The 26,195-nt window shown below is 40.3% G+C and overlaps 2 protein-coding genes across 14 annotated transcripts in view; one reads left to right on the top strand and one right to left on the bottom strand.

Annotated features, from left to right (window-relative positions):
- Positions 1–199: 199 nt before the first annotated feature.
- Positions 200–25,366, bottom strand: C4H5orf22 (chromosome 4 C5orf22 homolog; the record flags this gene model as incomplete). The annotated part of the gene is given in 9 exon segments (NM_001133191.1): positions 200–2,225; positions 6,324–6,463; positions 12,041–12,107; positions 16,338–16,459; positions 16,709–16,771; positions 19,039–19,468; positions 21,776–21,925; positions 23,265–23,410; positions 25,197–25,366. Coding segments are annotated over 9 exon segments (1,329 nt in total). The 3' UTR covers positions 200–2,095.
- Positions 25,090–26,195, top strand: part of DROSHA (drosha ribonuclease III) — a 131,232-nt gene continuing 130,126 nt past the window's right edge. For 8 of the 13 annotated variants that reach the window (XM_063724075.1, XM_063724078.1, XM_063724072.1 and 5 more), the window contains exon 1: positions 25,532–25,680. The gene's annotated coding sequence lies outside the window, so the exon portion shown is untranslated. Of the gene's footprint in view, positions 25,681–26,195 lie in introns of all 13 variants that reach the window. The other 5 variants (XM_024247302.3, XM_024247298.3, XM_063724077.1 and 2 more) reach the window with 4 other exon arrangements.

The following is a 26,195-nucleotide window of genomic DNA, read 5'->3' as shown; positions in this document are numbered from 1 at the left end:
ACAATTCAAAACACTGTACCATGGTATCCCCTCACTGGTACTCAGAACACAAATGAAACACATCTTGATAAAGTAAATATCTTCCTATTTGGAATGTGCAGGACATAATTTACTAAGCTGATTCTTTTCAACTATTAGGGACTGAATTTTATTCTCAAAGAGATGATCACAGAACATGAGAATTAAACAAACCTTCTTATAAAAGAAATGGATGCTTTTATTCAACCTGAGTTAAAACCACAGTGAATCATATTGGAGTTCATGGGGATCATAACAAATGACTAGTAAACCACTCACAAAATCAAAGCTATCAACATACTAAGATCACACACATTAATTAGTGCTATAGTTCAAAACATACCCTTTAACTTATTTAGCACGCAAAATAATCATAAAAGTAATGTCTATAAGCTCTGACCAAAAATTTTAAAAATTAAAAATAGCACAATTCTACAGTTCTGATTTTACCAAGAAAATAAACCTTTTTTGGCACATATTGTTCTATGAAAATGGAAAGCTGAGTCAGGCTGTTCTGCTTTTCACAACACAAATAAGCATTCATGCTATCAGACTTGGGAAATTAACTTGGTGACAAAAATTCACTGGAAAATAGAATCCTTGGAAAAATGGGGTCAGGTGCCATCCACTGAGAGGCAATGATAATGTGTGTCCTTGGTTATTAGCACAAAGTTAGGCAGCACACTATAATTTTAGCTACATGCAACTCTATAGGAACACATGTGGGTAAGGCCTGAAAGTTACATGCAAGAGTGAAAAGAACTGCTGTGTTGGGACTGAGGAATGATGGGTGTTAGTTTTTCTTTAAATGTCATTTCACCTTTTAAAGGAAAATCAATCAAGTAGGTAGGTAAAAATCACTGAACTAAAGAGATACTAAAGATCAGAAGACTGGCCAATTGAGAAAATCAAGTTTCATGATTAAGAGTGACTCAGGAAGGATGTCTTAGTTATGAGGGGGGTGGTGGAAGACAGTTTATATCTTTGGGAATTTATGGCAGGTCAGAATTAAAGATTTAACTTTTTCCCTTACTATTTACTATTTCCCTTACTATTTACATGAAAAGCTGCTTTATCTGAAAAAAGTATCAATCCAGACTTGCCAATAAAGTGGCACTTAGGCACTATATTATTCATATCTACAACGACCTCCTGGAGGCACAAAAGACCCTGAAGGGCTTTTTTGATCAGCAAAACAAAAACAGAAAAGCAAAAAACAGTTAATTTTTGTTTGGTCAAGTTTACTCAACCAGATCACCTTGATACCAACAATGCTGGACAGCACTTGGCAAGAGCAGGGCCACAATGCCAAATTCCTTGGAAAGGTAGACTTCCTATGATACTTTCATGGATTGGCAAATTTGTGGGTTTTTTTCGGTAGTAGCTTTTGAGAATGTTAGTTTCTGGCTGGGACAGTGACTCACACCTGTAATCCCAGCACTTCGGGAGGCGAAGGCAGGTGGATTGCTTGTGCCCAGGAGTTTGAGACCAGCCTGGGTAACATGGTGAGACCCCATCTCTATTTTTATAAAATTAAAAAAGAGAATGTTACTTTCCTATAAGGCCATGGTACCCTAAGTACTAAGACATGTCTGTTGTTGTCCTCTCCTTCATAACATTTCTCACAACCCATAATTTCCTTCTTATCTGTCTCCCTTAAAAGGGCAGGGGCCTTGTCTATTCTGTTCATTACCATATACCCAGCACTTAATAATGTCTGGTACATGTAAGTGTTCAATAAATATTAGTTGAATGAATAAATGGAAGTATGAATGAATCTCATACAGTCCAATAGATCTGGGGGAAAAGTGGAAAAAAAACCCCAAAAAACCCTAAAAAATACTTAAGGAAGACAGATAAGCAACAGTTCTATCAGCTGGGGTTATTAGACTTGATGCCAAAAAATTTACCATCATTCCACAACTGATAATAGTTGTTTAGAGATTCAAAATATCTGAAAGATTTCCACTGAAAGTTAATATAAAACAGTGTTCTCTGGAAGACTCATTTACAAATAAGTTAATTAAAGGCCTGTTACTAAACCAAGATACAACAGGAGCCTAATGTTTTGTTTGTTTCAAGATGGAGGAGACTCTGCGGCATACACTTGGAGGTCTAGATTTCCATAGAGGGCACGTAGCATATTGAGGACCTTTTCTTGAATAGTGTCAACTTGGTCAGAAGGACAGTAATCATCCAGACTTGACCTAGAACCAAGAGAAAGAGAAAGAAGAAAAATACACATAGGATAAAATCATACTGTGAGGAAAAGCTGCATGTGTTCATTTCAATGTAAAACAGAAATTAAGGTGTGCTGAATTTTGGATTAATATCAACTGAAAGCTAGTAAAGGTTTACCCCATGTTAGGCACCTTACATAAATTATGTTCTTTAATTTTCACAGCAACTCTATGAAATAGGCACAATGACTATCCCTTTAAAGAAATCTGAAAGAGATTAACCTGTGCAAGGTGACATGCGGTGTGCACCTTAGTGCTTGATTGCTAGACCACTGTTTGCCTGAAAGTGAGATGTTGCTTGGGAATACAGGGGCTTATTATCTTAGCGATGGGACATCTTTTATTATATGTGTGCTAGGGCTAGAAATGATGAGGGTCGAGGTTTTCCAACTGATAAAAGGATTCTATTTCTAAAAATGATTTGTTAACTACAAAATTATAAAGGATCCATGGCTTGGTCCAAAATGAAATGTGGTGATGTGCTGGTGTTGGATTTACTTTCCTAGGCAGTAGGAAGCAGAAAAGAGCAAAGTAGGTTGGGACAGATATCTGTATTTTGGGAGTCTTTCCAGAACTTACCAACTGCAACCTGAGTTGCACTGGGCATTTACAATGCTGCTGCCAGTTACAACTGGATTAACCAGTGTCTCCTGGTTCTGGATAAGGGTGAATAAAGCCTTCTAGAGGACACAGTGAGAAGAGCCGCACAGAAATCTTTATAGAGGAACTGGAATTAGTTATCTGGCCTACTCCTTAGTACAAGTATTTAAAACCTAAAGAGATAATCTGTAAGACCACTGATAAACTCATTTTATGCTCTAGTGACCAGGTTATTTTTGTGGCTTGATGCAAAAATTTAAGACACAATAAATAATAAAGAGAAACTTTATTTTTTATTTTTTTTGAGACAGAGTCTCGCTCTGTTGCCCAGGCTGGAGTGCAGTGGCGCAATCTTGGCTCACTGCAATCTCCGCCTTCTGGGTTCAAGCGATTCTTCTGCCTCAGCCTCCTGAGTAGCTGGGATTACAGATGCCTGCCACCGTGCCTGGCTAATTTATATATTTTTAGTAGACACGGGGTTTCACCATGTTAGCCAGGCTGGTCTTGAACTCCTGAACTCAGGTGATCCACCCACCTTGGCCTCCCAAAATGCTGGGATTACAGGGGTGAGCCACCATGTCTAGCTTGAGAAACTTTATTAAATAGTAACATATACATATGGACAAAGGCCTATTTTATTTTTTAAGACAAGAGCTTCCTTTGTTGTTCAGTGGCATGGTCATGGCTGATTGCAGCCTCAACCTCCTGGGCTCAAGCAATCCACCCACCTTGGCATCCCAAAGTGCTGGGGTTACAGGTGTAAGCCACTATGCTCAGCAAGACTTACTTTAAAATGTCATATGTAAAAACTCAATTTATAAGTCTTAACAAATAAAGGGTACTGCAATACTTTTGGAAAGATTTTTGACTTTTTTTTTTGAGACAGGGTCTCATTTTATCACTCAGGCTGGAGTGCAGTGGTGTGATCTTGGCTCACTGCAGCCTCAGCTCCACAAGTAGCTGGGACTATAGGCACATGCCATCATGCCTAGGCTAATTTTTTGTGTTTTTTTTTTGTAGAGACAGGGTTTTGCCATGTTGCCCAGGCTGGTCTCAAACTCCTGAGCTCAAGCGATCCACCCACCTCCAACTCCCAAAATGCCAGGATTACAGGTGTGAGGCCACTGCACCTGGCCAATTTTTGACTTCTTTAAACACTATTAGAGTGGTTCTTGATGGGAGCTACTCCCATGAGGGTGTTTTGAAAATCTCTTAGTACATTTTTGATTGACACAATGAATAGGGGATGCTATTGACATTTAGGGGACTGGGATAAGAGGGCTGGGCTGCTACAGGGCTTGCAACAGGCAGGATCATCCTGCAGCATGAATAGCTGTCCTGTGTCTTGAATATTTTCGAAGTCTACTGAGTACTCATGTAAGTGAAAAAGTGATTTTTAATTTTTTGAGCCTATGATATAGTTTGGCTGTGTCCCCACCCAAATCTCATCTTGAATTGTATCTCCCATAACTCCCATTGCAGTGGGAGGGACCTGGTGGGAGATAATTGAATCATGGCAGTGGTTTCCCCCATACTGTTCTTGTGGTAGTAAGTCTCATGAGATCTGAGGGTTTTATAAGGAGAACCTCTTTTGCTTGGTTCTCATTGTCTTTGCCTGCTGCCATCCATGGAAGACATGACTTGCTCCTCCTTGTCTTCCGCCATGATTGTGAGGCTTCCCCAGTCACGTGGAACTATAAGTCCAATTAAACCTCTTTCTTTTGTATATTGCCCAGTCTCAGGTATGTCTTTATCAGCAGCGTGAAAACAGACTAATACAGCCTAGAACTGAACACTTGTTTATATACAAAAGTATTTTTAAAAAATGCATTAAATAGGAACTAAATTTTCCAGGAATGCAACTACTCTGTCAATTGGGGAAAGACTGGACTTTAACTGCAGATCCTTATGAAGAAGCTGTTCAGTGACTGAAAAAATGTCATTATGGCAGTGCTGTTCATGGCATCTGGTCAACACATGGTATCTGTTTGCATGTGTAACTGCTACATTTACATCACGCAGTGTAACTGCTACAGTACATTTTTAACTGCATCTCTTAAATATGTGAGTCTAGTTTGGCATTTTAATATATTTTATTATCAATTACTTTAATTCCTCTTATGTGTAGAGGTATTATGTGTATAGTAGGTTACATTACCTATATATAATGTATATTATCTATGTATATTATATTATCTATATATATTTAAATTATATATAGGTAGGTTACATTATATGAGGTTTCAGAATGATAAAAGGATGTTACAAAATGTTTGTCACGAATTACATATTATTAGCCTGAGTACTTAAAGTACTTATTTTAGAATCTCATACTTCCATACAAAACCAGCCCAAAAATTAACCCAGGAAAGCATTATTAAATTGTTATAATAACTATTCAGCAATTATATTCAAATTTAAAATATGGCAGCAGCTAAATAATTGGTAGGACACAGAAATGAGAATTCTTGTGTTCGTCTGAATATTACCAACCTCAAAGACAAGATAACAATAACTACATTGTTTGCGTATCATCACTAACAAGGAAGAGAAAGGGCCAGGCACAGTGGCTCACGCCTGTAAGCTCAGCATTTTGGGAGGCCGAGGCGAGCAGATCACCTGAGGTCGGGAGTTTGAGACCAGCCTGACCAACATGGAGAAACCCCATCTCTATGAAAAATACAAAATTAGCCAGGCGTGGTGGCACATCCTGGTAATCCCAGCTACTCTGGAGACTGAGGCAGGAGAACTGCTTGAACCTGGGAGGCAGAGGGTGCAGTGAGCCGAGATCGCGCCGAGCCAAAATCGCGCCGAGCCAAAATCGCGCCATTGCACTCCAACCTGGGCAACAAGAGCGAAACTCCATCTCAAAAAAAAAAAAAAAAAAAAAGAAAAGAAAAAAAAAAAACACAGGGAAGAGAAAATACAACATCTAAATTTTGAGCTGAGTAGGTTAAAAAAAATTTGTATTATTTTATTAGTAATCATTATATTTACTTACAGAGATTGTATTAGTTTCCTACTGCTGCTATAAAAAATTACCACAAACTTAGTAACTTAAAGCAACACTAATTTATTATATAGTTTTGGAGGTCAGAAGTCCTAAAATAAAGGTGCTGACAGAGCTGCATTCTTTTTGTAAGATCCCAGGGATAATCTGTCCCCTGGCCTTTTCTAGCTTCTAAGGGCTGCCTGTGTTCCTTAGCTTGTGGCCTCTACCTTCAAAGCCCGAAGTGTAGAATTTTCGAATCACTCTGATTCTGACCCTCCTGCCTTTCTCTTCTAAGGACCCTTGTGATTACATTGGGCCCACTTGGTGAATCCAGGATAATCTCCTCATCTCAAAATCCTTGAGTTAATCACACTGCGAATTTCCTTTTGCCATATAATGTAACATATTCACAGGTTACAGAGATTAGGATGTGCACATCTCTGATTTGCCATTATTCTGCTGAACACACTTACCTTGCAATTGTCACAAGAGTAGGATTTGGTAAATTTTTCAGTAAATAATGCACAGATTGAATAAGATACTCTATTTCTTGTTCTGTGCTGATATGGTGAGGAAGTTCTGAATAATCGCAGGTTAAACCAGCCTGGTGAACCTGAAAATAATACAATTAAAAATTACACTGTATGACAGTTGTTTTTATAAGCTTCTTTAATCATTAATGGCCTTATTGACAAATCTTTACTTTTATTGATACATAAAAGGTGTGCATATTTTCAGGGTACATGTGATAATTTAATACATTCATAATAGCATATAAAGATCAAATCAGGGTGACTGGGATATCCAACACCTTAAATATGAAAAACTTTTAATTTTTAATATTTTTATGCATTGGGATTTTTTCCCTAACAGTTTCTATGTCATAAAAGTTATCTGCTCTCTGAAGTGTTGGTAGAACTCGCCTATACACCTGTCTGGCCAGATGCCTCTTTTTAGAATAATTCTTTAACTACTTCTTTATTTTATGATTATTGGTCTTGGGTCAATTTTGGTAATTCACATTTTCTATCGAATTATCCATTTCATCTATATACTAAAAAGTTGAGGCCAGGCGTGGTAGCTCATGCCTGTAATCCCAGCACTTTGGGAGGCTGAGGCAGGTGTATCACCTGAGGTCAGGAGTTCGAGACCAGCCTGACCAACATGGAGAAACCCTGTCTCTACTAAAAATACAAAATTAACCGGGCATGGTGGCACATGCCTATAATCCCAGCTTCTCCTGCTAAGGCAGGAGAATCACTTGAACCCTGGAGGCAGAGATTGTGCCATTGCACTCTAGCCTGGGCAACAAGAGCGAAACTCCATCTCAAAAAAAAAAAAAAAAAAAAAGTTGATACAAAACTGTACATATTCTCATCTCATTTTTAACACACTATTTTACTTACTTTTTAAATATCAATACATGCACCTAGTACTACATTCAAAGCTTTGAGAGGATACGAGAAAATATTTATCCTACCTTATTTAACCAAACTGTTTTCTTGTGTATCCTTTATGTATAACCATAAGCTACTGCTATCTACATGTGTGTTTTAAATTTGAATGGAATGATGTTCTAGTCTTAGCACTAAATTAAACTTGCCTGAAAGTTAGAAGTGGCTCACATGCTACCATTCTGCAACCTAAAGTTTTGAAAACTGGAACTTAACTATGTCATAGTTTTGCCTAGAGTACACAAGTGCAAAGGATGAAAAAACACACTAATCAACTATTTTATTGGAGGCTTTGGATACACATCAACAATTTAACTGGCAATGATCAGTCAGTGTGATAAAAGGATGAATTCTGGATGTTCACTTTGCCAAAATGATAAAACTATTTAGCGTTCTATCTCTGCAGCTGTAGGCACATCATAATGGATTACATAATCTGTGACTGAGCCCTAGCCATTCCCTGCCCCCTAAAAAACATCAAACCCACCCAACGAAAAAAACCCAGATGCAATGTAATGATTAAAGCAGACCTGCCTGCAGACATATTTGATAATATTGTATGAACTCAAAGCATTTCCTTTCTTTTTAAATTTAACACAAAGTTTCACTCTGTTGCCCAGGCTGGAGTCCAATGGCACAATCTCAACTCATTGTAACCACCAGGGCTCGAGTGATCTTCCTGCCTCAGCCTCTCAAGTAGCTGGGACTACAGGCGTGTGCCACCACACCTGGCTAATTTTTGTATTTTTTGTAGAGACGGGGTTTTGCCATGTTGTCCAGGCTGGTCTCAAATTCCTGGGCTCAAGCGATTTACCCGCCTTGGCCTCCCAAAGTGCTGGGATTACAGGTATGAACCACCGCTCCTGGCCTCAAAACATTTTCAAACCTTAAGTATCTTATAACGATCTTCTTAATTACCATTTTTAAAAAGTGTTAAGTCTTGGAAGTGTTTATTCAGGGCAACTTGAATGTATGCTCCCGGAAAAAAAAAAAAGTTAAACAAAAAAGTGTAAGTCTTGGATTTGCTCAGGTTTCACCAAAATATTCTTTTGCTCTGCTCATTATATGGTTTGGCTGTATCTCTACCCACATCTCATCTTGAATTGTAACTCCCACAATTTCCACGTGTCATGGGAGAAACATAGTGGGAGGTGATTGTGGGGGTGGGTCTTTCCTGCATTTTTCTCATGATAGTGAATGAGTATCAGATCTGATGGTTTTATTTATTTATTTATTTTCAGACAGAGTTTCCCTCTTGTTGCCCAGGCTGGAGTACAATGGCATGATCTTGGCTCACCACAAACTCCACCTCCTGGGTTCAAGCAATTCTCTTGCCTCAGCCTCCCGAGTAGCTGGGATTACAGGGATGCGCCACCATGCCCGGCTAATTTTGTGTTTTTCATAGAGATGGGGTTGCTCCATGTTGGTCAGGCTGGTCTCGAACTCCCGACCTCAGGTGATCTGCTCACTTTGGCCTCCCAAGTGCTGGGATTACAAATGTGAGCCACCATGCCCGGCTGGAGATCTGATGGTTTTAAAAAAACAAGTCTCCCTACATAAGCTCTCTCTTCTTGTCTGCTGCCATGTAAGATGTGCCTCTCACCTTCTGCCATGATTGTGAGGCCTCTCCAGCCATGTGGAACACTAAGTCCATTAAATCTCTTTCTTTTGTAAATTGCCAGTCTCGGGTATGTCTTTATCAGCAGTGTGAAAACAGACTAATACAGTAAATTGGTACCAGTAGAGTGGGGCACTATTGAAAAGATACCTGAAAATGTGGAAGCAACTTTGGAACTGGCAGAGGTTAGAACAGTTTGGAGGGCTCAGAAGAAGGCAGGGAAATGGTGGACAGTTTGGAACTTCCTAGAGACTTGTTGAATGGCTTGGACCAAAATGCTGATAATGACATGGACAATGAAATCCAGGCAGAGGTGGTCTCAGATGGAGATGAAGAACTTGCTGGGAACTGGAACAAAGGTGACTCTTGTTATATTTTAGCAAAGAGACTGGTGGCATTTTGCCCCTGCCCTAGAGATGTGTGGAACTTTGAAGTTGAGAGATGATTTAGTGTATCTGGTGGAAGAAATTTCCAAGCAGCAAAGCATTCAAGAGATGACCTGGGTGCTGTTAAAGGCATCCAGTTTTTTTTTTTTTTTTTGAAATGGAGTCTTGCTCTGTCACCCAAGCTGGAGTGCAGTGGTACCATCTTGGCTCACTGCAGCCTTTGCCTCTCAGGTTCAAGCGATTCTCTGCCTTATCCTCCTGAGTAGCTAGGATTACAGGTGTGCACTGCCACACCCAGCTAAGTTTTGTATTTTTAGTAGAGACGGGGTTTCGACATGTTGGCCAGGTTGGTCTTGAACTCCTGGCCTCAAATGATCTGCCAACCTTGGCCTCCCAAAATGCTGGGATTAGAGGCATGAACCACTGTGCCTGGCCAAGGCATTCAGTTTTAAGAGGGAAACAGGGCATAAAAGTTTGGAAAATTTGCAGCCTGACAATGTTAAAGAAAAGAAAATTCCATTTTTTGAGGAGAAATTCAAGCTGGCTACAGAAATTTGCATAAGTAATGAGAAGCCAAATGTTAATCCCCAAGACAATAGGGAAAAATGTATCCAGGGCATGTCAGAGACCTTTGCGGTAGCCCCTCCCATCACAGGCCTGAAGGTTTAGGAGGAAAAAATTGTTTCATGGGCAGAGCCCAGGGTTCCAGTGCTGTGTACAGCCTAGGGACTTGGTGTCCTGTGTCTCAGCCGCTCCAGCCATGGCTAAAAGGGGCCAACATACAGCTCGGGCTGTGGTTTCAGAGGATGGCCTTGGCAGCTTCTGTATGGTGTTGATCAAGCCTGTGAGTGCACAGAAGTCAAGAACTGAGGTTTGGGAACCTCTGCCCAGATTTCAGAAGATGTGTGGCAACACCTGGATGCCCAGGCAGAAGTTTGCTGCAGGGGCAGGGCCCTCATGGAGAACCTCTGCTAGGGCAGTGTGGAAGGGAAATGTGGGGTCGGATCCCCACCCAGAGTCCCTAGGGGCACTGCCTAGCGGAGCTGTGAGAAGAGGGCCACTGTCCGTCCTCCAGATCCCAGAATGGTAGATCCATTGACAGCTTGTACCGTGTGCCTGGAAAAGCTGCAGACACTTAACACCAGCTCATGAAAGAAGCCAGGAGGGAGGTTGTATCCTGCAAAGCCACAGGGGCAGAACTGCCCAAGGCAATGCGAACCCACCTCTTGCATCAGCGTGACCTGGATGTGAGACGTGGAGTCAAAGACCATCGTTTTGGAGCTTTAAGATTTGACTGCCCCGATGGACTTCAGACTTGCATTGCCCCTTTGGGCCAATTCCTCCCATTTGGAACAGCTGTATTTACCCAATTCTTGTACACCCATTGTATCTAGGAAGTAACTAACTTTCTTTTGATTTTACAGGCTCATAGGTGGAAGGGACTTGCCTTGTCTCAGATGAGATGTTGGACTGTGGACTTTTGAGTTAATGCTGAAATGAGTTAAGACTTTGAGGGACTGTTGGGAAGGCAGGATTGGTTTTGAAATTCGAGGACAGGAGATTTGGGAAGGGCCAAGGGTGGAATGATATGGTTTGGCTGTGTCCCCATCCAAATCTCATCTTGAATTGTAACCCCCACAATTCCCACATGTTGTGGCAGGCACCTGATGGGAGGTGACTGAATTGTGGGGGTGGGTCTTTCCTGTGCTGTTCTCATGATAGTGAATGAGTCTCATAAGATCTCACGGTTTTAAAAACGGGAGTCTCCCTGCACAAGCTCTCTCTTCTCTTGTCTGCCACCATGTGAGACACACCTTTCACCTTCCGCCATGACTGTGAGGCCTCCCCAATCATATGGAACTGTAAGTCCATTAAATCTCCTTTGTAAATTGCCCAGTCTCGGGTATGTCTTTATCAGCAGTGTGAAAATAGACATCTCTTATTTTAAAGAATACCAGCAAATTCTTATAAATTCAATCAATACTTAAATCAATACTTCAACTTTAGTCAAACACAGTGGTCTGACTGTATTCCGTAAGTAAATAAAATATGCAAACTAAGAGAAAGACCACACTAAGAGGAAGGAGACTTGGAAGTCTTAGCCCTGGCATCAAATCTGAGAAAAGTCACTTGAACATTTTAAGCTATAGCTTTCTCATCTCAAGTACCAGGTCAAAAGGGAAAATATATGCTTCAAAGACTGCAAAATGATATACAAATAAATTATGACTAAAAGTATCTTTCGCCATAGCATTCAGATCCCTGTTGACAAACAGCTAACACATTTAAAATGTGCTAGTCACAGCTCTCTCTTTTTTCTTTGTCTTGGGGTTTTTACAAACGGAAAAGTTTTTAAATAGGGAGGAAAAGAAGGAAGGAGGAAGGCGGTATAAATACTCATCAATAAAAAATGGACCGTTTTAGAAATTGTGTACTTTTCTTTTGTCTGGTGAAGAGAGATCTGACCACAGACAAAATTAAAAAAAATACACAGGACTTTTGCTCCATACGTAAAATTGAGAAAAAAAAGTTTTTCCTGGAAGACTTTTCCAGGAAAACAGTATTCTGTTTCAATGTATGTATTTTTTTCACTCATTTCTTTTCTTAATAATTGTTTCAGACTTCACAGGAACACAAACAAAAACGAACCACTTTAACAAAAAGCAAATTCGTCTACCCAGAAAATTGTCTTTACAAAGGGTCAATTTTACACATTAATATAAAATATTTACCATTTCATAGTCTGGTACTTCCATCCGTTTTTTCAAACTCTGTACAAGGGGAACTAGTGATTCCATTCTGGAAAAAAGCCATCCCACTCAATTAAACATCACAACCACCACAACTAAAATGACCATAGCAAATGATACATTATACTAACATTTACCATAATAACATGCTTCATATGGCACTTGGGAAATAAAAGATAAAGCTGTTCAAATATCTTAAAATATTAAGAAATAAATGTTTCCTGTTTTCTTACCCAAAAGATTACAGATTGTGTTAAAGACTAAAAGTGAGCATTCAAGAAAATGAGATTTCTTCTTCAAAAATGGGAAGTTCTACTGACTTTAAAAATTATTTTGAGGCCAGGTGCGGTGGCTCATGCCTGTAATCCCAGCACTTTGGGAGGCCAAGATGGGCGGATCACTTGAAGTCAGGAGTTCGAGACCAGCCTGGCCAACATGGTAAAACCCTGTCTCTACTAAAAATACAAAATTAGCCGGGTGTGGTGGTGCATGCCTGTAATCCCAGCTATTCGGGAGGCTGAGGCAGGAGAATTGCATGAACCCGGGAGGCGGAGGTTGCAGTGAGCTGAGTCCGCACCATTGCACTCCAGCCGGGGTGACAAGAGTGAAACTGTCTCAAAAAAAAAAAAAAAAAAAAAAATTATTTTGATTAGCAAGAAAACTAAGTATCCTTAGCATGCTGTGATGAAAAGAGGCTGTTTCCTGAAAGCTAAAAAAAAAAAAAAAAAAAAAAAAATTAAGGACACGTTTATTCGTGTATACAATTATTATTACTGTTGAGACAGGATCTTGCTACCACCCAGGCTACAGGGCAGTGGTGTGATCATGGCTCACTGTAGCCTCGAACTTCTGGGCTTAAGGAATCTCCCACTTCAGCCTCCCAAGTAGCTGGGGCTATAAGTGAACACCACCACACCCAACTAATTTTAAAATCTTTTTGTAGAAATAGGGTCTTGCTATGTTGCCTAGACTGGTCTTAAACTCTTGGCCTCAAGTAATCCTTCCATCTTAGCCTCCCAAGTGTTGGGATTTTACAGGTGTGAACTCAGGCCTAGCCAGTAAATACAATCATAATCGGAAAAATCCTACATCATCTGATACAACATTGATGCATTTTTTTTTTTTGAGACAGAGTCTCGCTCTGTTGCCCAGGCTAGAGTGCAGTGGTGCGATCTCGGCTCACTGCAAGCTCTGCCTTCCAGGTTCACGCCATTCTCCTGCCTCAGCCTCCCAAGTAGCTGGGACTACAGGCACCCGCCACCACGCCCGGCTAATTTTTTGTATTTTTTAGTAGAGACGGGGTTTCACCATGTTAGCCAGGATGGTTTCGATCTCCTGACCTCATGATCCGCCCGCCTCAGCCTCCCAAAGTGCTGGGATTACAGGTGTGAGCCATCGCGTCCGGCCACATTGATGCTTTTAAGGTATTAAGTTTAGGTGGACCTTTTGGAAGCTCTGATTGGCTAATGCTTCTAGTGTTTTAATTCCTCCTCCACAAATATTCACTAATTTGCTGGGAGTAAAAAAAGAAAGAAAAAAGGAGGCATGGAGGCCTGCCTGCTTGCCCACTTGTCCTGTTACTTTTTCCTTTTAATTAATGACATTTTCTAGGCTTCTGGACCCTAACCACCCTCCTCACTTCCCTAGACATAGTGAAGCCTCCATGCCAAGGGTCTGGCTCTTTAGGGTCATGGTTAGTTTGGGGAGACTTTTCTTTCAGTGTTATCTACTTTTCCTTTATGCTATTTTTTCTCCCTTCTATACCAAGCACAGTCTAAACTCACTACTGTTGCAGTCTCATCATATCTTCAAGTCTGTGATAGAACTCTCTGCTGGTGATGAGGAGCTAACTGGGCATGCTCAGTAGGCAGAGTGGGTTTCAGTGGAAGTCTGTGGGCTGGACTTAGGATTCCAAGGTTTCCAGGCCTATTTTGTTGATGTTGTTTAAGTTTTAAACTTAGCTTGAGACTTCATGAAATAACAAAATAATAGGTATTTTTCAGTATTTCTAGGAAGACTCCTGTCCTGTGACTTATTTTTCTATCTCCCTCTTCTATCATTTCAAAAAACAGGGAATCATTTTAGAACCCTATACTGAAGAGGAAAAAGCATTAACTGATTTTTTTTCTTTCTTTTTTTGAGACAGGGTCTCCCTCTGTCACCCAGGCTGGAGTGCAGTGGTGCGATCTCAGCTCACTGCAGCCTTGACCTCCCAGGCTCAAGTGATCCTCCCACCTCAGCCTCCCAAGTAGCTGGGGCCACAGGCGCATGCCACCATGCCTGGCTAAATTTTGTATTTTTTTGTACAGGATTTCATCATGTCACCCAGGCTGGTCTCGAACTCCTGAGCTCAGGCGATCTGCCCACCTTGGCCTCCCAAAGTGCTCAGACTACAGAAGTGAGCCACCACGCCTGGCCATTAATTGATGTTAAAGTGCCTAATCAATACTCACTGAAGTGATTAATATTACTGTGAATTATTCTTCCACATCACTGCTTTGTTAGTGTCAATAATTAAAGCTTTATGATGTTTACATCTTAGGGATGTTTTTGAGTATTTTAAGTAAAAATTACAATGAGTATTTTGAATAGATAATACGTGTACATAGCAAAAGAAATAATTTCTCACTCATATACTTCATCATTTAGCCATAGAATTCTTCTCCCCAGAGGCAACCACTGTTTCAGCTTCTTCCATATTCTTCTAGAGATCTGCTGAATTATTTTTAATAACCAAAACATGACAATCTTAGTGGCTGTTCATGTTCTGGCCTAAAGTACTATTGATTCTAATTTCCCGTTTTATCTTGCTACCTTACAACTGATTTTCTTTTGTTTACACCAGAGGGAATAATATGACAGTTTGTGGGAGATTAGTTTTAAAATAAGCTAGTTCTGGTTTTCCTATGCTCATGGGGACAAAAAGTTTGTCTGATGGTTTTATTTTAGCTTTCTGGCCATTTGAGATTACATGATTTAAGAATTATTTTAGAGAAAAATCACTGTAATATTTATGTCAATATTCTTTTACTCCAGCTTCAATACCAAAGGCTTTCCCTCAAAAAGAACTTCTCTCTCCATTCTTTCAAGGTAATATGAACAGTCAGTCAAATAAATGATCTGATGGAGAATCTAGCCTTCAAATACTGCTCCTTCACGTCAGGAGATTGAAAATACCCTTCCACTTGTATTTGGGATTTCCTTAAAAGAAGCTAAGTTTTCGCTTTTTTTTTGAGACGGAGTCTCAAAATTATGCAGTGGCACAATCTCGGCTCACTGCAAGCTCCGCCTCCCGGATTCATGCCATTCTCCTGCCTCAGTCTCCCGAGTAGCTGGGACCACAGGAGCCCGCGACCATGCCCGGCTAATTTTTTTTTTTTTTTTTGTATTTTTAGTAGAGACTGGGTTTCTCCGTGTTGGCCAGGATGGTCTCGATCTCCTCACCTCGTGATCCGCCCGCCTCGGCCTCCCAAAGTGCTGGGATTACAGGCGAGAGCCACCACGCCCAGCCAAGTTTTTGCATTGTAATTTACTTGTCAAGTAATTTACTTTTCTGTTGTTGGGTTAGTATTTTTTTCTTATTCTACTTAGAACAGGGAATGCCTATGTACTACTCATCTTTAATTCTCTTTAAGACCTTGTACAGTATCTCATATTTAGGGGCAGCTACCGTACAAAGACTAAAAACATACCCACTTACTATGTGACTTGGGGCAATTTACTTAACCTTGGTTTCCTCATCTATAAAATTGACATAAGAATAAAACCGTAAGACTGTTGTAAGGAGTACATGAGATAAGGAAAGGAAAAATCTTAGATAAAAGGTACACAGAAAACACTCAATAATGTCTACTATTGTTAGTAAATGTGTTGAAATTTAATACTAATTCTTTTTTCTTTCTCTCTTTCTTTTTTGAGACAAGTCTTTGTCACCCAGGGTAGAGTGCAGTGGCATGATCACAGCTCACTGCAGCCTCAAACTCCTTGGCCCAAGCAATCCTCCCACTTTAGCCTCCCAAGTAGCTGGGAGCACTGGCTGTAGTGGCTACAGGTAGGTGCCACCATATCTGGCTAATTAAAAAACTTTTTTTTAGAGACAGGGTCTTGTTACAGTATCCAGGCTGGTCTGAACTCCTGGCCTCAAGTGATCCTCTTCTGCCTCAGCGTCCCAAGTAGCTGAATACTAATTTTTTAAAAGCAATGTATCTTGCAAATTTAGGAACATATCTAGGACTGAAAGTTAGTAGAGTTGGGGGAAAAAAATGTTTGAGAGTCTTACCCAGGGTTTGAAGCCCATCTCTGTACCGTTTCTTCATCATCACCATCACACAAATCAGCGAAAGTGGCTTCTAAATCCTCTAATTGATGAATTCGAGTATCAACAATATCTACTAAATCTTCCTTTAAATACATTGAAAAGCTGAGATTATACAGTTATTCTTTCAAAAAACAAGCAACATCCCATTACAAAAAAAACTTGGCTTTATTAGTTAAAACATAATTTTCAAGTACTAACCATGGGCTTCGCCAATACACTCCCCCCCGCCCCCACACACTTTGAGCAGTCTTTGAGATCACTGTGGTAATTTGCAAGATATTATTAGTTATATGATAAATGAATAAAACCCCAAAGAAACAAATGGAGGATACCTCTGTCAGGTTGGTGCCAGGTTTCTTAAATTGGTACAACTCTTGTAAGATTTTGTATTCTTCCTGGAAAACAAAACAAAAAATCCACATACCAGAAAAAAAAAAGCTAAAATTTTTTAATGATATGCTTTAAGGAAGAGACAACCTTCCTTGTGATACAAGAACATCTTAGATAATTATTTAAAGGTATGTATGGGAGAATCAGGCAAAATGTATACTTTAGATTTTTATTGTAATAATTTTATTGTAAATATTGTAAAATTTTATTTTATTGTAAATATCACTTCTTCAAGGCAACTCTATCCAGCTGGGCATGACAATACTATGTAAAAATTACCTAAGGAAGCATACTTGGTGGCTAATGGATCATGAGATGAAAATATTTTAAATAATATTCTGCTATATAAATGGCATGTCCTAGGATCTAAACAGACTTAGCTGTTTACAGGAAATATACATATTTTTAATAACAACAACAAAGAACTCTCTATGTTCACTTTGCAGCCATTTCTCTTAACAACAGAAGAGAACTCTGAAGTACAAAGGCAATACTGGAGGTAGAATGTCAAAGACATAGAACCTCGGTCAGAAGGCACCACACAAGGGGAGAAAGAGGCTTGCTATACAAACTTTGTAGGATAATGTTTCCCCTTGTTTAGCACAGCTACATGGATCCATTATATAGGTGGGTACACCTGGCCCCAGTAATCCTATTTAGGAATATTCTCAGGAAGAGGTTATACCCAAGAGCTAAAATTCATTAAGCACAATGTTGTGGCATATCTTCAGTGCTTTATTCATTGTAACAATCCTGAGTTGGGTATGATTATTATTCTGATTCGATACTTGAAGAAACTATGGGTCAGAAAGGTTAAGTAATTTTCCTAAGATCATATAACTAATAAGCAGTAGAGGTAACAACAGAACTTAACTCCCCTAACTTTTGAACATGCTTCTTTTTTATGAGATGGGGTCTCGCTCTGTCACCCAGGCTGGAGTGCAGGGGTGCGATCACGACTCACTGCAGCCTTGACCTCCCAGGCTCAAGTGATCCTCCCATCTCAGCCTCCCGAGTAGTTGGACCACAGGCACGTGCCACTATGCCTGGCTAGATTAAAAAAAAAAATTTTTTTTTTATAGAGATGGGGTCTTGCTACGTTGCCTACGCTGTTCTCAAACTCCTTGGCTCAAGTGGTCCTCCTGCTTTGGCCTCCCAAAGTGCTGGGATTATACGCATGAGCCACCATGCCCAGCCTGAACATGCTCTTAAAAAAAAAAAAAAAAAAAGATGGACATCTGTCTTTCCTAATGATATTTAAAAAATTGCTACTAAATAATAAAGTGTAATATATGCTTTTTAAAAAGTCCATTGTACCAAAGGGTATTTAGGCTATAAAAATCCCTCTGTTCCCAGGTTTCCTGATAGCACTCTAAAAAGAATAACTGCCACTGAATTTCTTATGTAACTTTCTAGAAACTTTCATTACAAATATTTATTACAAATATTTAGGTGAGTAATCAGGCACATTACTGTTTAAGGAATAATCTGTTACACAGGATTTATATATAGAATATTGCTGGAAAGATACACCAGGAACTGACCACAGTATTTGTTTCTGAAGCAAAGAACTGAGGGAATGGGGATAAGAGAGTGCTGTTTTTCAATGTACACTTGTCCCTTGGTATCCTTGGGGGATTGGTTCTGGGACCTCCTGTGGATACCAAAATCTGTGGATGCTGAAGTCCCTGATATATAATAGTGTAGTATTTGCATATAACCTATGCATACCCTCTCATATACTTTAAGTCATCTCTAAATTACTTGTGGTATCTAATACAGGGTAAATCCTATGTAAATAGTTGTTATACTGTATTGTTTTTTATTTGTATTATTTTTACTCTTGTATTGTTATTTCTCATTGTTTTTTATTTTTTCTGAATATTTCCTATCTGTGGCTGGTTAAATTCAGGGATACAGAACCCATGGATACAGAGGGCTGACTGTATATACCTGTACTGTATGATTTAATTTTTATCCATCACCCATGTATACATTACCCCAATTAATAAATGCAAAATAATGAATACTATCTAGAGCAGGAGTTGGCAATCCACAGCCTAGAGCCTGTTTGTGTATGGCCCTCAAGTTAAGAATGGTATATACAACTTTAAAAGGTTTAGAAAACAACAGAAAAGGGTATTAGTAGAGAATGTGAACCCCAAAACCTAAAATAATTGCTAGCTGGCTGTTTTAAAGAGTTTGCTGGTTCCTCATCTAGAGAAAAGCCATACAATTCTCAAGATCTATGTATTAAAAATACAATATTTACCTGAGTGAACATTTCTTTGAAGGGATTCTTGACTGAAAAAAAATCCAAGTCAATATCTAAAACAAATGCCTTCCCTTTCTTCAAAGTTTCCAGAATTTCCCCAGTGCTGGCAGCAGTCTGGCATTCCTGGTTTTCAGAAGAACATGAACATGATGCTTCTAGGCAAGTCTGGTCACTTCTCTGTGTTGCTGTGTCCTTTTCCAGTCCTTCTGAAGAGGAGTCACAGTTAGTAGAGGCAGTGTTTCTCGAATCTTCCAGGGCTAGCTTTGGTTTCTTAGCAGAAGACACTGCATCATTTTCTTCTTGATTGTTACAGAGTTTATAAGGTTTCACCATAATTACATCCAATTGTAAAGGTTTTTGGTTCTCTAGCTGGTCTTCAGGTACATACAGACCATCACTTAGGAAGTAATGATCTGTACTTGTAACCCTGAATCAGAGGAAAAAACAATTTTTAAGAAGAATGCGCAAATCAGTTGACATTTCACTACGGCATGGCAGAAATATAAGAACGGATCCATTTGACAAAAACTGAGAGCAGTCTCTAGTATTTGTACTTCCTGCTCTTCTGTAGAAATAGCATTCCTCAAATTCTTAGCTGGACACACAGCTGCCCCACATGCATTTCAGTCTGCCTTGCAGCCTGGTGTGGCCATGTGATTAAATTCAGGCCAGTGGTAGTGAATGGAAGAAAAGCGTACAGAGCTTTGCTCTCCTGTTCCCTGCTGACTGGCATATGAACACAGAGGTGGCAAGCCACCTTGGACTGTAAGGACAAGGGCAATATTCTACAGATGGTGGTGCAAAAAGGTAGAAGGAACTAGGGCTCCCCAAACTCTAGAGCTGCCACATAGGCCTGGACTGTGTACAGTGAATTCTAATACAAGAATAAACTCTCTTGTTTAAGCCAGTGTTCCTTTGTTCTCTCTCATACCAGCTGAGTCTTTATCCAAAAAATCATTGAAGAGAAAAATTTCATCTGGAAATAATTTCTCTTAATAGAAACTCCCTGACATATTTTAGAGCTTTGTTAATTTCTATATAACCATAATATTTTCAATATGAAAGGTGACTTGGTAAATACTTCAAAGTGAAGCCAAATACTTCTTCTAGAGGCATGCCTTACCCACCTAAAATCATGGTTAATATTTATTTCCCACTTGACCTCTCCCAGCATACACAGCTATAAACTGTAAAAGCTATTTTCCAAAAATAGATTAATGACATAGTAAAACTAATGTCCAAGCTTATTAAAACTGTACAACCCTAAGATGAGGCTGTATCCCCCAACCTAAATTAATATTCTTTTTAATAACAGCACTTTTCCCGTGTTCCTATCATACGAACATACAAGTATTTGTCAAACTGCACACCAACATGTATATGTGCCTCTTCCATACATTTTTACTTGTAGGATTAACCAAAGTCATGAATCAAAATCTTCCAAAATTATTAATCACACATGGAGTTTCAAATGTCTGTGTCAGATTGCTGAAAATTATTTGATTTTGTAGGTTAAATCAGGCCTACTCACTGAAATATACCAGTAGTATGTACAATATTTATATGCTGAGTCTTAATTATTTCTTTTGAATTATATCTGAAATAAATACAATTTTCATATATCACAACAAAGCTATTTGTGCACATGACAAGAATATATACTACAAAAGTTAATTGTATCAAGAATAAATTAGAAATAAAGTATCATTTTCAATGAGGAAGACTATCTGATTTTCAACGTATTACCATTTCACTCCATTATCCTTAAGGTTCTAGAAAGTTATGGCTATACTGCTTAAAATATTTATCCCATCACAAGAGAATTTTAAAGTCAAGAACATATTGATATTTCTAAAAGTATTATAGTATCACAAGATACACAAAACATTGGTTAAATAGATAATACAATAAAAACAGTTGCACATTTATCTCAAGTCAGAGGATACTGTAATTTACTTTAGATTCAGTACTTATCTGAAACTAATTATATTATAAAGAAAATTAAAGCCCCAAATCTACTTATTCAGCAGTTGGATTTATAAAAAAATCAAAGTGAGATAATTTTGCCCTTTCACTGCTAATTATTGTTTTTTTGTTTGTTTGTTTGTTTTGTTTTTGAGACAGAGTCTCGCTCTGTTGCCCAGGCTGGAGTGCAGTGGCACAATCTCAGCTCACTGCAAGCTCCGTCTCCTGGGTTCACGCCATTCTCCTGCCTCAGCCTCCTGAGTAGCTGGGACTACAGGCGCCCACCACCACGCCTGGCTACTTTGTTTTTGTATTTTTAGTAGAGACGGGGTTTCACCACGTTAGCCAGGATGATCTCGATCTCTTCTGTCCACCTCTGCCTCCCAAAGTGCTGGGATTACAGGCGTGAGCCACCGAGGCATATTCAGCAGACAACAGTTATATTGAAAGGAAACAGTAAAATGTACTACTGGATATATAAATCTGTAAGATACTTCAATGGCTTAAGGAGTTAATCACCAATGAAGCCCAAATTCCAGAGGATAATGATCACATTCAAAATCTAATTTGACTAGCAACTAAATATAAATGGTACATGAAGAACATCAAGAGACTTAAAAGTTTGTTCTTCGTGTTTTGAGAACTCTTTGGAGAAGTTGAGGCTTAATCTGACCCTATTGTGTGCAGACACTTATGAAGTTATTATAGGAATCCAAAATAAGATAGAAACATTCAGTCACTTCCATATTCACAAATATGAGGAAATTACCTGATTGTTGTGGTAGAAGTGTCTTTGCCCACTAGAAAGTGGTGTCTGCCCTCTCTGATTTGCTGAGCCCATGCGGGATGAAACCATATTACATGTGAAAAATGGCCAGCATAAACCGCAGGCATAATCCAATTTTCAATACTTAATTCTCTGGAAAAGAAACATAGAGACAACATTAAAACTTTTAATGTTTTCTTTTTTTTCCCAAGTGTAATTTTATCCACAACATTTTAAGGCCACAGGTCTCAAAGTGTGGTCCCTAGAGTGGTTCCTGAGACTTTTTCAGGGACATCGCTATTACAAAACTATTTTCATGAAAATACTAAGGTATTATTTCCTGTTTTCATTTATTGAGATTTGCAAAGATGGTGCAAAGGCACTGGTGGGTTGATGTTCCAACATTAATTAAGGCAGCAGCACCAAACTGTTAGTAGTTACTATATTCTTCGTTACCAACCACTGCTAAAATAAGTAAACAAATAAATGTAAAAGTTTCATTCGAGAACATCTTGGTTTTATTAAATTTCCATCCTAAGTATACATCTTTAAATATTATGTGTGGCAAAATGAGAAATGCACAGAAAGCTCTCCTGCTACATAGTTTGAAGCATAACAGTTGTCTCAAGGAAAAGCACTTGTTGCGATTGAACTTCGAGGTGAACACCATTTATCTTGAAAGGAGTGATCAATAAACTATGGTTATTCACACTTGATACTGAATTGCTGAATTCTACATTTCAAATAAGCTTTAATAAACTACTACTTTTCAAGTTTTGGTGCACTATCAAAGAATATTCACAATTATCTGAAAAGGCTATCAAAATACTCTTTCCTTTTCCAATTACATGTCTGTGAAAGCCTGAATTTTCATCATATATTTCAACCAAAACGACATATGGCAATGGACTAAATGCAGAAATAGACATGAGAATCCAATGGCCTCTATAAAGGCAAATATTAAAAGGATTAAACATTGGCTAGGCAGTTTTTGTAAACAAAGTTTTTTTGGTTTGTTTCTTTTAAGACATGGGGTCTGGTTATGTTGCTCAGTCTGGAGTGCAGCAGCTATCCACAGGCTTTGATCACAGCCTGGAACTGCTGGCCTCAAGTGATCTTCCCACCTTAGCCTCCTGAGTAGCTGGGACTACCGGCTCATCAATCATGCCCAGCTTGTAAATAAAGTTTTATTGGAACACAGCTACTGTCATTCGTTTACACAGTGCCTGTGATTGCTTTCACACTACAAAGGCAAAGATTAATAGTTGCAACAGAGACCATATAGCCAGCAAACCTAAAATATTTACTAATCTGGCTCTTTAAGAAAGTTGTCAACACTTGTTCTAAATAAAATGAAAAAAAAAAAAAAAAAAAGACAAACCAAAAACCCCCAAACCCATGAGTTTAGCAAAGTCTATTTCCTATAATTGCTTATTATCTATTGCAAATTGTACTTCAAACACAAAAGACCACGAATAAAATCACATATTACCCAAAGAGTGTTTCCTTATCAAACACGGTGTCTGCTGGCATATTCACAGGAATAAGGAGGTCTGGATGTGAGTCGAAATGTAAAAAACTTATATTACTGGCAGGAAGATGCTTTGAGCCTATGGCCCGGTATATAAAGGGTAGAACCTGTAAAAGACACAGGCACACAATAAGAATTAACACTGAAACCATGAGCACACACTCAACTGCAGACTGAAAAACAATGCACATAATTGAAAGCATACTATGTTGCTGTAAAGTAGAAAAACATAAAATTTGTTTATTGTAGATAGTGCAGATGATAATCTCAAGCATTACTCTGTCCTCAGAACTTCCAACCTGCATCTCCAGCTGCCTTCCTGCTGCCCCCTCGAACTCAACAGGTCATGTGGGGAAAAAGACCAGGACTGGGGCTCAGGAACAAACTACCGCTTAATGCCTGTTCTAACATTAACTAGGTGTTCAAGGTACCCTAGGTCTCAAAGTATTTTTTTTTTCCTTTAAAAAGGGACAGGGTCTTGTCAGTTGCCCAGCCTGGAGAGCAGTGATGTGATCATAGCTCACTGCAGCCTTGGACTCCTGGGTTCACGCGATCCTCCCACCTCAGTCTCCTGAGTAGCTGGGATTACAGGCACGCACCACTACGCCCAGCTAATTTTTTCACTTCTATTTTTGTAGACACGGGATTTCGCTCTGCTGTCCAGGCTGGTTAGGGTCTTTCTGGTACCCTTAGAATGGTGGAGTTGGGCTAGGAGGTCTGTAAAGGCCATTTTTCCTCTTACATCTTCTCTAATTCTAGGTTTAATACCTAATTTGAAAGTACCGTCTAACCTAGGCTTTCTCATTCTCTCAAGGTCATAGACACTATATCCAGGTCCTGAGAAACCTATCTTCCTCTCCTATTAACTGTCACCACCAGTAAATCCCTCTTCTTTTTTAACATCCAGAGAACCGCCTCCCATCCCAAGCCTACTGATGCTACTTTAAAACATATTTATTAGATCCATGGGCCTCCTTTGTTGACTTGGAAAAGTCTAGATTAAGAAACCAATTTAGCTACTGTAAATCAGCACGGCCATAAACATGGAAACCCTTTTTAGAGTTTATCTATGCAGGGCACCGTGTTAATTTTTTTTTTTTTTTTTACACAATATGGGCCGTGCGCAGTAGCTCACGCCTGTAATCCCAGCACTTTGGGAGGTCGGCGGGGGCCGATCACGTGAGGTCAGACGTTCAGACCATCCTGGCTAACATGGCGAAGCCCCGTCTCTACTAAATATACAAAAATTAGCTGGGCACGGTGATGGGTGCCTGTGGTCCCAGCTACTCAGGAGGCTGAGGCAGGAGAATCGCTCGAACCCAGGAGGCGGAGGTTGCAGTGGGCCGAGATCGCGCCACTGCACTCCAGTCTGGGTAACAGAGAGAGACTCCGTCTCAAAAAAGAAAAAAAAAAATTTTTTTTAACACAATATTTACACAATAATACTAACAGCCCTCTGAGTCCTACGATTACTGTTCCCATTTCAGATCAGAGCCCACGTTCCAAGCACAAAGCCTCCCATCTAAACAGCAGGGCTGTGGTGGCGATTCCAGGAGACACCTGGAAGCCAGAGTTAACTGCAGGTTAAGGACACAGGGCTCTGCAGCCAGACTGTCCGGTTTCGAATCCCGACGCCACCAGTTGCTTGGTTCTGGGATTTGGGGGCAAACCGAGGTAAATAAGTTGCCCCGACTGGTAGGAACCGCCCATAAATGTCAGTTCTCATTCTTCCTAGTTAGCTGTTTTGGGGTCCTCTCCACAGCAACGGAATAGGGCAGTTTAACTCTGGTTAACTCTCTGGCCTCTGATGCTAAGGTTGCGCCGTCTGCTTGGCCCTCTGAGCGTCAGGGCTTCCGCTGATTCTGCCCCAGAGCCCGGCTGCCGTCCGCTCACCTCCTGATGATCCTCCACCACCCACACTGGGAGCTTGGGATAACGCCGGAGACCAGCGCGCCCTCCCGCGGAGTCACTCATGTCTTTGCGCCCGTCAGCTTTGCAGCAAAGCGGTGGCAGCTGGAGAAGACCCGGGAAAGCCGGCGCCTCAACTCCGCCAGCTCTCTCCTGGCGGAAGCGCTCCCTCACCCGGTTGCGTTTTCGGATTGGAGGACGTAGAAGGAGGGGGAGCGGGCTCCAAAGGGTCTTTTGCTGACGATTGGTCTAGACGTCCATCGCTTTCGTTGACGCGCCAATCACCGCGTAGAAGACCCTGCGGTGGGCTGAAGAGTTTTCCCTCCCTTGGCCCAGCTTTCTCAGGTTTGCTTTTTAATTCCCTCGGTTTCCTGTTCCGGAGGCGCGGGCGGCGCCACTGTCTTGGTACCCGCAGTAGTAGCCTGGCTTTGATCTGACGGCGATCTCGCGGCCCGAGAGCCTTTTATAGGTAAAAGGGGTACCTTGCAAGTGTTAGAAGAGAGTTTCCGAGTGTCAGGATTTAAACGGGGCTGGAGTCTCCGGGGCTGGGGTGAAGGGCATCCGGGAATTGGGGTCGGGCAGCCCCACTTCAGATCTGCAGCTAAGGGCAAAAGAGCGACCCTAGGCCTGGATCCCGCAGATAAGTGGAAGTGAAAAAGGAGACCTTTCATTCATTTGTGGAGCACACACTATGGTCCAGGCCTGGGGCCGCCCGGCTCTCGGAGGGGAGTGAGATCCTGAGCTCAGCGCCTGCCTCGTGGGGCGTACCGTCTGGCGGGAGATGCAAACAGTAAATGTGCAGTTACGGATCAGGATGAAGGTGACTGTCCTGCAGATCCACCTGGGGAAAGAGGGAGTTCTCAATAAAAATGTAGTCACACTTTAAAATTCTTTTTACATGCACTGACGTTCTGGCCGTGTTAACTATTCAGGACAGCTCCTTCAGTGTCTCTGCTTCCAAATCGCAACCGAGAAGAGACAGAC

The sequence above is a fragment of the Pongo abelii genome, chromosome 4, assembly GCF_028885655.2.
Source record: "Pongo abelii isolate AG06213 chromosome 4, NHGRI_mPonAbe1-v2.0_pri, whole genome shotgun sequence".
Classification (NCBI taxonomy): domain Eukaryota; kingdom Metazoa; phylum Chordata; class Mammalia; order Primates; family Hominidae; genus Pongo; species Pongo abelii.
This window is presented reverse-complemented; position numbering and strand designations above follow the sequence as displayed.